Here is a 12,494-nt window from a genome sequence, read left to right as displayed (position 1 = left end):
CCATCTATGTATGCTTTGCACAAACACAAACACACACACACACCCTTATCTGCAACAATCAGTGAGTTTGGTCAGTTAACTCAGCCCCCCCTTTCATCTTTACTTGGAGGATGTGGTTAAACTTGCTGCTTCCTGTTCATCCAAAAATGTCAAGCTTTAGCAGTTTGAACGGCCGAAGAGTGATACTTTACCCTGATATACGAAATGAGGCCAATTCCTCCACTACCTTTGTACAACAGTGAATGAAACTCACGTTTCATCATTCATCCGTAAAAGGCACTTGTTCGTTTTTCAACACAGGGATGTATATTAAGGCTACCATCCTCTACGAAACAAGCCCAATTCCTTTCAGATAATGTAATGCTGTAACATTGTAAGGATTAGGTTGTGGTGCAAATGTGCCACACTGAGCCATGGAGCAATAGAGCCGGTTAATGTGCATCTCCCTTCTGACAAGATTCAGACCAACTGACTGAACTCATGGCAAGGCATGTGCCTGTACCTCAAGGGGAAACAGCGAGGAGGCCAAGAACTCCTATAGCTGGCCTGCCCCCTGGTGGTATGGCACTGCCAATACAACACAGAGGATATATACTGAGCTTACAACAACAAAATGAAAACACAAAAAAAACTATATACAAAGAAACCCTTACAAAAGAGACTTGTTATATATTTATTGAACATTATTGAGTATGATAATGCTCTCAATGTATGAACTCTAATAATATAGTATAAAAATTAAAAAAGTACAAATAAACAACAGACAAGACACGGTCATTGTAAACAACATCGAGAACAAGGTAAAAGCAACACAGTTCATCATGGCAGTATTTTGGAATAACGTGTTTTGAAATGTGGTAGTGTCATAGTTCCAAAAACGGTGCCTCAAAATGAGACGTCGACCATCGGCATTTCCAATAGCTAGGAGAAACGTAGTGTCAACTCAGAACAAATATTAAGTACAAAAATGACCATCAAAACGGCCGATGCAATTCCTTATTTTCAGGGGGTACAAAAAAAAAAAATGTACAAGACCAAAAGTCAACAAACGAGATCTGAAAACAGACCTAAAATGGTCTTTACAGTAAAATTGCAGACATTTCTTCATCACCTTCAACCCGAGGCTTGATTGAAATGTAGTTCAGATATACTGGGCGCTGGGAAAGATGATGGGGCATGAGAAGAGCTGGAGGAGACTGCATATCCCATGCTGCTTTGAGGCTGGATTGTGCCACACAAAAAAAAAAAAAAAACGAAAATCTTGAATCAAAAAGTTCCAATAGGGAGGAGGCAAATGCAGGAAGGGTACATGACACCGGGCAGAGCTCCCAAGCAGTAAATGCTACATGTAATGGTTCAGTATATTTCCTGTATGCAGTGCATAATATGATACTGTTATCTGGTGAAAGGGTTGCAGGAACAGTCATTTGGGGGGGGGCAGGGGGGTGATAATGACCTCATCAGGGGCGTTTGAGCTTGTCAATGTGGAAGGTGAGCTTGAGGGCAGGGCCCAGCTTCAGCCCCATGTACTTCATCATCATGTCGCTGCGCAGTAATAGGAGGGCCTTCCCGTCAATCTCCTGGCGACAGAGGAGTGGGAGGGATTAGAACCAGGAGGAGGATCTGGATGTCCTCGTCAGCCACTCACCCAAGCTTTACTACAACGCAGGCTGCATCAATGCTCAACAGGAAGAGGTTTGACATCACATCCTAGTCCTTACATTTACAATCATTTCATTTAGCAGACGTTTTTATCCAAAGCGACTTCCAAGAGAGAGCTTTACAAAAGTGCAAGGGTCAATGATCATAAACAACGAGATAGCCTCAAAAACATTTCGGGTAACCAAAACATGAAGCATACACTGTGAAAAGCAAATAACTGCCAATAGGAGGAAACATAAGAGCATGTAGTTAAACAAGTAACAATTAAACAACATGAACCTCAAAAAGTGCAAGAGTGTACCTGAAGGAAAGCAAGTAAGAATAATATAATTTACAGCGAGTACAAGTAGTTACATCAGTTACAACTAACCAACAAGTGCAACAAGAGTCCTGTGACTAATTCCCCTTTGCTATGCCTGTCCCACATGCACACCTCCTGGGAGGGTAGACAGGTCTGGCCTGGCCCGCCTGGCTCCTCCACCTCCTCCTCCCCCTCCTCCTCGCCTTCCTCCTCCCCCTCCTCCTCCCCTTCCTCCTCCTCCTCCCCCTCCTCCTCCCCTTCCTCCTCCCCCTCCCCCTCCTCCCCCTCCTCCCCCTCTGTCCACACTCACGTGTTTCCTGAACAGGTCAGCGTGTGGAGCCAGCAGGGGGTCAACCTCTCGGATGTACTGCATCACCTCCTCCATCGTCCACAGGTTAGGGTCCTGGCCGCTGGGCCGGGGGCTCTCCCGGAAACTTCCGGATCCTTAAGGGCGGGCGAGGACACAAGCCATGGAGAAAGGGAAGGGGGAGGGGGGGTCAATGTAACTGGCATACATTGTGATGTCAACCATCTTTTTGCTGTTGTCCAGTCAACTTGTGTATGTTACATTTCCACAAAAACCCTATTTTGATGGCAAAAAAAGAATCCTTTGCGAATGCGTCGATGTCGATCTGTCGTATTGGATTGGCCATCGCTAACGCATCCCACGTTTTTTGACTGTCTTGCAACAGACGATGCCCGCAAGCTAGTTTGAGGTTAGCATGTGGGAGGTGAAATGTTCCACAGCATAATCCACCTGCATGCGTGCGTGGGTGGGAGGGAGGGTCTTACCTGCGGAGTTGAGGTGCAGCAGTTTGCCGGGGGAGCGGAGGCTTGGGGGCGGGGCCCCCGTGGAGCCGGGGGATCGGGGGCTCTTCTTTAAGTGCTCTGGTACCCCCACGCAGTTCTCCAGCAGGAAGGAGTTGCCTAGCGCAGACGCATGGGGAGGCGAGGAGAGAGAGAGGACAGGAGCGGAAAGAAAGACAGGAGAGAGGGGCCGAAAGGGCGAGGGACAAAGACAATGTTATACCACAGCTGTATCAAACTGTAAAGGATTCATTCAAGCAATCTGGCAGCATTAGAGATTGTTTGAAATGTGTCTTTCCACCAACAGACGAATACGTGAGCTTCTCCATACTAAACGCCAGGTCTCCTGGTGTGGTTAGCTAACGCTAGGCTAAACACGGTGTGCTCCCGTGTCTCTTGGTTGGCTGGCTAGGTACCTTCTGAAGACAGGTGGTGGCTCTTGGCCAGTTTGTGGGAGAGGGGGCTGCTGTAGGAGTCCTGCAGGAACCTCTTGGCCCCCCGGCCCGGCCCCGTCGTCAGCCCCTCGGTGAAGCCTCGTCTTTCTGGGGAAGGGGAAAGGCCAGACCACATTACAGCCTCGTCGGTCTCTCTGTGTTCCTCACATGCATGTGTGCCCGTGCCTCCCTTTACTGTGTGTGTGTGTGTGTTGGTTATGGGGAAAAAATCAATTCACATTTGAATCGCGATTCAGTCTGCTAGCGATTCAGATCGATTCACAAATGTATGTGAATCGAATTTTTTTAATATTAAAATACATATATATATTTTTTCTTGTGTGATAAAAAATAAAAATCTCTGAAAAATCATGAATACATTTGTAATTGAATCATGACCCCAAGAATCGGTTCGGATCGAATCGTGAAGTACCAAAAAGATTCCCACCCCGAGTGTGCGTGGAGCACCGACCTGAGTGCACTCGGCTGTCGTGGTGCCCTGCGGCGACAGGCTGGCTGCCATACAGCGGGTCACAGTGGAGGTTGTGACAGAGCTTCTCCAGGAAGCGGAGGACGTAGGTGACGCTGTTCACCGTGGGCAGGGTCAGGGTGTGCTGCTGCTGGTCAAAGTAGGCTGGAACAGGGGAGAGAGCTTTCGGTTAAGCAGACACTGGCTTGAGAACCTCCAAACTCATGCTAGCTCCCATTTGTAACCAACCAGACTTCAGTTCATCGAGACATCGCTAGCTTAGGATTCGCTGTATAAGAAGTGCTCTAGGGCCCATTCCAGCTGTCTAAAAAAAGACTAGAAGTAACACTAGAAGTTCATAAATCCACCTTGGTCCCCCCCCGCCACCAACCCACCCGCCGCCACCACCACCCCTCCACCCCCATCCCCAAGCCCCCCTCGCCTCTCTCCCAACCCCTCCCCAGCCTCGACCAGCTCCTCCTCCAGCTCCTCACCTGAGATGACCTCTCCGCCGTGCCCTGACTTGAGGCAGGCGAACACGGTGCCCTGGTTGTGGGCGCAGTCCACACAGGCCTGCACGCACTGCTGCAGCACGGAGGAGGCCCGGCCAGGCCCAAAGTGGTCCGGGAGCAGCAGCACCCGCCGGACGTCCAGGTGGGGCCCCACCTTCCCATACTTGTTTAGGTAGACACACACTGGAGGGAGGGAGGGAGGGGTTAAGTCGTGTGAAACCTGCATGTCACGTGTTACTAGGCAAGCGATGCGGAGCGTGCAGTACCAGTGGGAGCCTGCAGGGCAGAGCTAGGGATGGAGGCGTTGTCCATGGGCACAGAGCTGGTGTCCGGCTCTGGGGTGCTGCTGGTGGGAGACGTGGGCACAGGGTCGGGCACCACCCGTGGTTTCCTCTGCCACACACACACACACACACACACACTTATCAGATCCAAGCATTACTTCAGGTTTTGGACATGGTAAGGCAGGTGGGAATATCTCGGACTACGTGTGTGTGTCACCTTGCTGCCTGGCTTGGGGCCCCTTTTCTTTGGGATCTTGATGGGTTCTGCTTGGGCCTGCTGCAGGGCCATCCTCTGGGCCCAGTTGGCAGGCAGACGTCCTCTGGGTCGTGACACCGGCCGCCCCGGGCCCACCATGGCCCCCTCTAGCCAGGCTGCACGCTTAGCCCAGCCCAGCTAGGGAAGAGAGAGATGAAGAGAGAAAAAGAAATAAAGACAAGGGGACGGAGATAAAGAGAGATAGACAGAGAGAGACAGAGAGAGAGAGACAGAGAGAGACAGAGAGAGACAGAGAGAGAGAGAGAGAGAGAGAGAGAGAGAGAGAGAGAGAGAGAGAGAGAGAGAAGGAAGAAACAAGGGGAAGACAAAGTGCAACGTTGACCAAAACAAACAGAATCTGCGGAAAAACAAATGGATAAAAACACGACAAGATACAAGCCACTTGACTCTGAAACCCCCACACTCTCCCAGGGGCCCCTGAGACCTACCCTACTCCCCGGCTTGGGGCCTCTCTTCTTGGGTATCTTGATGGGCTCCAGCCCCTTGGCGGTGGGTAGTGTGGGCCCTTTGTGGCCCCAGGGCGTGGCCAGCTTGGTTTTCCTGCGGCCCGGCTTGCGTCCCCTCTGGCCCGGGGGCCGCCCTAGCGCTGTGGGGGGCATGGCCGCTCCCTCCAGCGTCCCGTCTGGTGACGCGCTGAGGGTCTTAGGTAACACTACTGCACAGGGATGGAGGGGGGGAGGGAGGGAGGGGAGCGACATTTTAAACCGACGACAAAGACTTAGCAAACCGTCGGTCTTCTTGACAGGTCGATGGAATAGAGGGGTGGCATTGATTCAGGCTCAGGCAGCTCGGAGAGAAGAAGTAGGGACTCACACCATGCGTGTTTCCTAACCCTCTGCTCACCACCCCTCCGTCCCTGACAATCACCAGAGCAGCCTCGGTCATCGCGTTACAGGTAACAGCCTGGAGGGGTAACAGAGACCACTGCACTCTCTGACCCTGCCACAAACCAGCCAGCAAGCCAGACAAACCAGCTAGTTAGTCAGACAGCTTTTGAATGGAAGGGCAACTGTGACCCAGTTCATCTTTTCTGTTGGTTGTGTTCCTCATACACTCTGTTGTGTTCCACACACAAAGCCACTGTTCCTGGGAGGGAGGAACAGGGAGGGGTGGAGGAGGGGAGAGTTAGGAGATCCAGACCCTGGAAGAGTCCTGAACACTCTGGCGTTACACTACTGAGCACTCCAGACTTCCTGTTCAGCAAGTTCACTTGTGCTCTCAGTTTCCCTCCCTCCCTCGCTTTTTGGCCTCTTCTCCGTTCGGATCCGCTCAGTCTGTTATTTAAAGGAGACAAATAAAAGAACTGAACTGGACCCGACGGCACTAAAGTGAAAGAACCAAACAGAACCAAAACAGAGTCTCTAACCAGAACTAAAACCAGCAGCTCAATCAAGCTCTAGAGCGTTCAAGACAAACTCACCGGCAAGTACACTCGGGCACACACACACTTTTAGTCCAGGGGAGCAGTTTGATGTTTCAGTGTAGCGTAACCAGCACAGACTAAACTGTAAAGGTATTTGTCCTCAATCGACTGCCTGGTAAGTTTACGAGGGGAGCCATTAGCCCATGTCTATGACACGAACACACATCAAAACCTGGCCTTCGGTATCATTATCCACTTCTTTGGTCGAGAAAAAAAACTGCTCCTTCTCATTCCAGTCCAAAGAAAAATCCAAGTTTACTGCCACAGCCACGATTCCTGAACCTTGAGGGAAAAGCGCTTCTCTGCATTCCAGCCCTGCTATCCCTACTTGCCCTTCTGTTTCCACCCTGTGAAGCCCCACACCCTCCTCCCAGCTTTGTGTCCTGTCCTCTCCTTCACCCTTTCCCCTTCTCCTGCCCCCTCCTTCCCTCTCTCTCTCTCCCTCCTTCCCTCCCTCTCTCTCTCTCACTCCACACTCCTCTGCTCTCGTCTTTCCCCTCCTCTCTTCCTGCTCCCCTCTCTCCCTCCCTCCCTCCCTCCCTCTGTCTCTCCCTCCCTCTCCCTCTCTCTCCCTCTCTCTCACTCCACACTCCTCTGCTCTCGTCCTTCCCCTCCTCTCTCCAGCCCCTTCCCTCTCTTTCTCTCTTTCTCTCCCTCTCTCTCTCTCTCCCTCTCCCTCTCCCTCTCCCTCTCCCTCTCCCTCTCCCTCCCTCCCTCCCTCCCTCCCTCCCTCCCTCCCTCCCTCCCTCCCTCCCTTCCTCCCTCCCTCCCCCTCTCACTCTCTCTCTCTCCCTCCACACTCCTCTGCTCTCGTCCTTGCCCTCCTCTCTTCCTGCTCCCCTCTCTCTCAGCCTCTGTGCTGACAGGGCTGTGTAAACAGCCTGCTTTTCACAGCACACAGCTTCCTTATTCCTCGCCCTCCTCGCTCTCTCTTTTCTTCTCTTCCCATTCTCCCCTTCCTCTCCCTGGGGTGCCCCGCTCCCCGGCTGACAACTTTGCCAGGCTGCCGACGGGGGCCCCGCAGGAGGGTTCCCCCCCGACCCCCCTCCCCGCCCCGCAGCGCTCCTTGACCCCACCTTCCAGTGCCAGCTGGATGGGTTACAGGCACCCAAAAATACCATCTCCTCCAGCCTCGCAGCCTCTCCTCCTTCCCCTCTCTTCTGCCATCTTACCTCCTTTTTCACTCCTTCGCCTTCTTCTCTTCCGTTCTCCAAAGTTCCCTCTCGCCCGTCTTCCCTCGTTTATCTAGTTATTCTCCTCCCTCCTTTCCTCCAGCTCCAACAATCTTTAGCCTTCCCCTCCCTCAGTCACCTCCCTTCTTCTGCCATCAAATATGAAGGGAGGATAGTAGGGTGGGGAGGAGGTTACAAGTTGACCTCCAATAAACCTCTCACCCTTCTCCAGTTCCCACATGTAATCAGATTTCTACGGCTCGCTTTGTCCTCCCTGATAGTAAATCTCAGCCCTTGGGCCGGACAACTCCTCCTCGTGCCTCGACTCCTCCGTCAACCTTGAAACAGCTAGACACACTGTAGAGCCACCAAATATAGCTTTATACACTTTACAATATCTCACAGAAATGTCGACAAAAAGAAATCCCTTCAAAAAACAAACAAAATAGTTTCAAACCACAAAAAAAAAAAAAAAAACATAGCCTATTAAACAAGTCCCCTGTATCCATTACCCGCCACCCCCCAAATTCAACCCCCGCCACATCTGCCTACCTTTGGTGCCGGGGGGCTGCAGGTTGTCCCCGGTGAGGGAACACCAGCCCACGGGAAAGATGTCGCGGGAGTCGTAGCGGCAGTAGTAGTCGAAGGCGCCCCTCCAGCCGTCGAAGGTGACCAGCACCTCCGTGCCTCGCAGCGCCCCCACCGTCGCCGGGCAGATGAAGTGGGGGTTCTTGCGATCCACCGCCTCCAGCTTCATGCCCACCTGGAAGGAGTTCTTCTCCGGGGCAGGGGGCTCCTGCTGGGGGGCAGGGAGGGGGGTCAGGCATGGAGCTTCAGCGTGAACCAGGACATGTCGGCGTGTGAGTGTGTGTGTGTGAATTGAATCGCTTTGGAGGATTCCAACGAGGCATGAAGTGTTTATGAGACAGAAAAAGAGGCAGAAGAAGAGGGTGAAAAAGAGAGAGATAAGACAGTGAGTTTACAGACAGAACAAAAGGCTTGTGTGTCTGGCAGGGCCTGGAGTGCCCGTGCTGCGTGCAGCTACCTTGTGAAAGATGCGCGTTGGGGCCATCTCCGCTCCGTTCAGCGTTTTCAGCAGGAACATGGGCCAAGACGACGCGTTGAGCCGGAAACCTGAGGAGGCCGACAGACAGAGCGTGTGAGACGGATCTGTTTACGCTCACGTGCCACCAAGGCCCTCCTCAAAAAGGGTCGTTCTCATGGGGCAGTCACAGGTTGGGTTTGGTGTAAGAACCAAGCCTGCGCTCTACACTGACATCTAGAGGACAGTCAACGTCGCACAACTCCGAGCGCAGCCGCAAAAGATCGCTGGGGAATGAGACGGGAGGCGTCTCGGAGCGTGGCTTTGTCTGTGTGAGGGACCCCTCTCCTCTCGCTCACCCAGCGGCGGCTGCAACATGCCGCCGTTCTTCTCGCAGTTGCCGATGGGCTGGATCTCCGACGAGTCCACCAGGCGCCAGAAGTCGTTCTTGTTGTCGGAGCCGTCGAGGCGCAGGCGGAGCCGGGAGCCGGTCAGGCCCACCACGGTGGCGATGCAGGTGGACGTGGTGTTCCTCGGGTCCTGGGCCTCCAGCTTCATCCCCGCCTTGAACTCGTTCACTGGGGGGGTGGGGCTCTGGGGGGACGCCCGGTGGAGCAGGAGAGAGGACTGTTAGAGAAAGGGGCTGAGTTTGTTTGAGAGAGAGGGTTGGGGAATTTAAAAGGGAGAGGGCTGAGGTTGTTAGAGAGAGGACCGAGTTAGTTAGACACTGGACTGAGTTAGAGACTGGACTGAGTTAGTTCGAGACTGGACTGAGTTGGTTAGAGACTGGACTGAGTTAGAGAGAGAGGATTGTTCGAGAAAAGGCTGAGGTTGTTTGAGAGAGAGGGCTGAGGTTGTCTGAGAAAGGACTGAGTTAGTTAGAGAGGACTGAGTTAGTTAGAGAGAGAGGACTGAGTTAGTTAGAGAGGACTGAGTTAGTTTGAGAGAAATGGTTGAATAAGTTAGAGGGACAGATAGAGAGAACAGAGTTTGGTAGAGAAACATCTGATCTGAGGCCTGGACTCCGGGCCTCAGCCTGGGCTCTAGCCAGGCAGAGGGAAGGCTCACCTGTCTGAAGCACGGGTCCGGCGCCGCCGACGCTCCCGTCTCCTTCAGGTACTTATCCCAACTGAAATGCCCTACAGGGAGAACCACAGAGAGCCCCTGTGACTACTTTGTTGACGTTGCCGTGGGTGTGCAAACAACACGTTGCTCGGCTTGTGGGATGCTTTGTAGCTTTCGTAGGGCGGGCATGCGTGCGTGGGGCGCCTGCTTACCTCCTTGATACTGCGAGGGGACTCTGGAGGGACGACCACTTCTGGCATGTTTGATTCGTCTGGCATCTTTCCACTCAATAGCAACTGAAGAGAGGGGGAGAGAGAGAGACAGACAGAGACAGAGAGAGAGGGGGGGGGGACAGGAGAGAGAGAATGAGAGAGAGAGAGAGAGAGAGAGAGAGAGAGAGAGAGAGAGAGAGAGAGAGAGAGAGACCGAGCAAAAGAGAGAGCAAAAGAGAGAGAGAGCAAAAGAGAGAGAGAGCGACAGAGAAAAAGAGAGGGAGTGAGAGAGAGAGAGAGAGAGAGAGAGAGAGAGACAGAGAGAGAGAGACAGAGACAGAGAGAGACAGAGAGAGAGCCCCAGAGAACATATCAGAAGCAGCTATGAGATGGAAGATGAGCTACAGCACCTTCTGTTTACAGTAGATGAATAACTAACGAGCGTTCGGCACGGTTACAGAGTAAACCTCTTCTCACCTCTCTGTGGCACTGGCTTCCTCATGTTCCAGTAATACTGACCCGAGTTCCACACGCGACAGTCTCCTCCTCTCTGGAGAGCAGACAGAGAGAGACACAAATCCCCACAAACGTCACGTACAGCTCATGAAAAAACGACGAGCCAGCGGGGCGGTGCACTTCACCAGATTGGCATGTGAGGCTAACATCCACATATGGGGGGCCGCTTCTTCATCTATAGGACATATCTGAGCGGCTGGCCCGTGGGGTGTCCCAGTCCTGTTGGCTTGCCAGTCCTGTAAGCTTGTCTTCTGGCCTTCCCTGTCCCAAACAGGCAGGGCAGGGGGTGAGTCGGGAAGCTCCAGACACAGGTTACAACAAAGAGGCAGCCCCAACTGTCAACATGACCCTGGTCTTTTAACCTCGCCCAGGCAGTCAGGCTGTCTGACTGCCACCTCCAGGAGGATCAGCACTCACCCCTGCCAGCCAGTGTTGACTCAAGTAGAAGAGTAAGACTTGAGACAGAATGGGTTTCGCACCATAAGAAACCACAACGCATACAAACTAAGCAGTTCATGCCTCTTCAGATTTGAGTCATCTACTCATGAAAAATCGAACCAACTTGAGTATTTATCAAAGCATCCCCCTACATGTGAATGGGTGTAGCCGAAGTCTGGGGGGCTTGCCTAATTGTCTGTGACCCCTAACTCTAAGTCTCGGGTTACTTGTCTGTTACCAGGTAAACTCAGACATATAGGGTCACCAGGTCAGACTGACAAACAAACACATTAAATCACTGTTCTTCAAGATGCACCATAGACTATTTCCTTTTAAATCTAGAGTAGTCCTACACAAGACAGCAATAAATATACATGAATGAATCCATCGGAGTTTAAAAAATAAACTGAGTCTACGGAATGTTCTAAAACAAGTAAGTTGATGAACTTAAATCATGCTAGGATAAAACTAACATGTTTAGCATTTAATTATTAGTATGTCGCTAACAAATGTGTCCAAAAAGGAACAGAATCAAATTATAACAGTTCACAAATAAAACTATTTCATAAACAACGCCGCGTTCAAGTTGACATAAAAGTAACCACGCAGAGTTTAACACTTAATTATAGTCAAGTAGCAGAGTAAAACATATACCATGACCAACACTTTAGTAAGTATATAAGAAATATACCTTAAGAGCTCATAACAGTCTTGAAACGTGTCCTTACAGTTGATTTTCTTTCAATAGAAGTGCGCCTTTTTCTTGCGCCAAGAGAGGATGGCGTCCAAATAAAAGCGACCAGCTCCCTCCTTTTCCCTCTCTACTTGCTGGGGGGAAAAATGACAGGACTTTCATAGCGGGCTATCTAGCTTGTAGCCTGCTAATACATTCAACCGGCAACTAGCCTTACTATATTGTGATAGCTTTGATGTAATAAGTAAGTGAATCGTTTCAAAGTAAACTATGTCAGATGTGCAGTGCCTGAAAGAGCTAGATCTGATTTGAAGTTCAATTCAAAATACAATGCCAATGTTAAACACACATGCACATGTGTTAGGACTTCCCACAAGGAACAACACAGCAAAACGTGAAACACATTACGTTATGCTTGCACTGCAGTGCATGTGCGAGAGTATCGACTGGTTCCAAGGCGAATATTTGATTGTGCGAACCTGACATCCATGCAACCTACATATCAAGCTAACTGGACTACATATTCAGTGAGCACAGCATGTAGCTAGCTAGTTACAGAGAGGTTCAAATGCCAGCCTTCTGGCATTACCAATCGTTGACCTGATTATAAATATTAGCATTAGCCAATGTTAGCATACCAACTAGCTATCAGCGTGCAAATAACAGACAATACGGCCTTCTATCCATATTTCTGAACTAAATGTAGAGTGCATAATATTCTGTAGTATGTTTACCTTGCTTTGTAATGTTTGTGTATTTTCAGATGTGGATTTAGTGCTTGTCCGCCATTTTTTCCTAGTGAGACTAAAGAGGAGGAGGGGGTGTTTTGCCAACATTGAGCCAGACAGGCAAACAGGGTTATTTGCAGCGCCCAGCGGAGATTGAAAATAATAGGGGAACTAGGACCTCTATTGGTCATAAATGGTAGTGTCGGTATAGCAACAATCAGCATATCTTAGTCTGTGGGCAACTCAGATTTACAATTAAATTAGTTAGCTACTGTAATGTCCGAATTATGCGTTATGTTTGCAAAAGTACGACAAATACAATTTTATAACTGTGTCTTAGCGCACATTTGTGAGACAGATTAACAGCCAATCACTTGAATCATCTAAATATTCAGCGAAATAAACTTTTAACTAACCTCACATTTATATAGGCTAACAGTTGTCGTTTCCAGATTTTG

The 12,494-nt window shown here is 50.7% G+C and overlaps 1 protein-coding gene across 3 annotated transcripts; it reads right to left on the bottom strand.

Moving 5' to 3' along the window:
- Positions 1-646: 646 nt before the first annotated feature.
- LOC124480342 (polycomb protein SCMH1) lies at positions 647-12,148 on the bottom strand. 3 transcript variants are annotated; one of them, XM_047039555.1, is made up of 17 exons: positions 12,043-12,148; positions 11,306-11,442; positions 10,138-10,210; positions 9,661-9,744; positions 9,452-9,522; positions 8,743-8,977; positions 8,387-8,475; positions 7,894-8,140; positions 5,175-5,401; positions 4,687-4,863; positions 4,452-4,578; positions 4,168-4,368; positions 3,677-3,838; positions 3,187-3,312; positions 2,756-2,890; positions 2,274-2,407; positions 647-1,580 (listed from the first exon to the last, which is right to left on the bottom strand). In XM_047039555.1, exons 3-17 carry the CDS (start codon positions 10,160-10,162, stop codon positions 1,461-1,463), a joined length of 2,160 nt encoding a protein of 719 aa, XP_046895511.1. In that variant the 5' UTR covers positions 10,163-10,210; positions 11,306-11,442; positions 12,043-12,148; the 3' UTR covers positions 647-1,460. The 3 variants fall into 3 exon arrangements, with proteins under 3 accessions (XP_046895511.1, XP_046895492.1, XP_046895502.1); XM_047039536.1 differs by lacking the exon at positions 11,306-11,442; XM_047039546.1 differs by lacking the exon at positions 11,306-11,442 and having other exon boundaries at positions 7,894-8,137.
- Positions 12,149-12,494: the final 346 nt, after the last annotated feature.

The sequence above is a fragment of the Hypomesus transpacificus genome, chromosome 2 (genome assembly GCF_021917145.1).
Source record: "Hypomesus transpacificus isolate Combined female chromosome 2, fHypTra1, whole genome shotgun sequence".
In the NCBI taxonomy this organism is placed as follows: Eukaryota; Metazoa; Chordata; class Actinopteri; order Osmeriformes; family Osmeridae; genus Hypomesus; species Hypomesus transpacificus.
The sequence above is the reverse complement of the archived record's forward strand: the minus strand, read 5'-3'. Positions and strand labels throughout refer to the sequence as shown.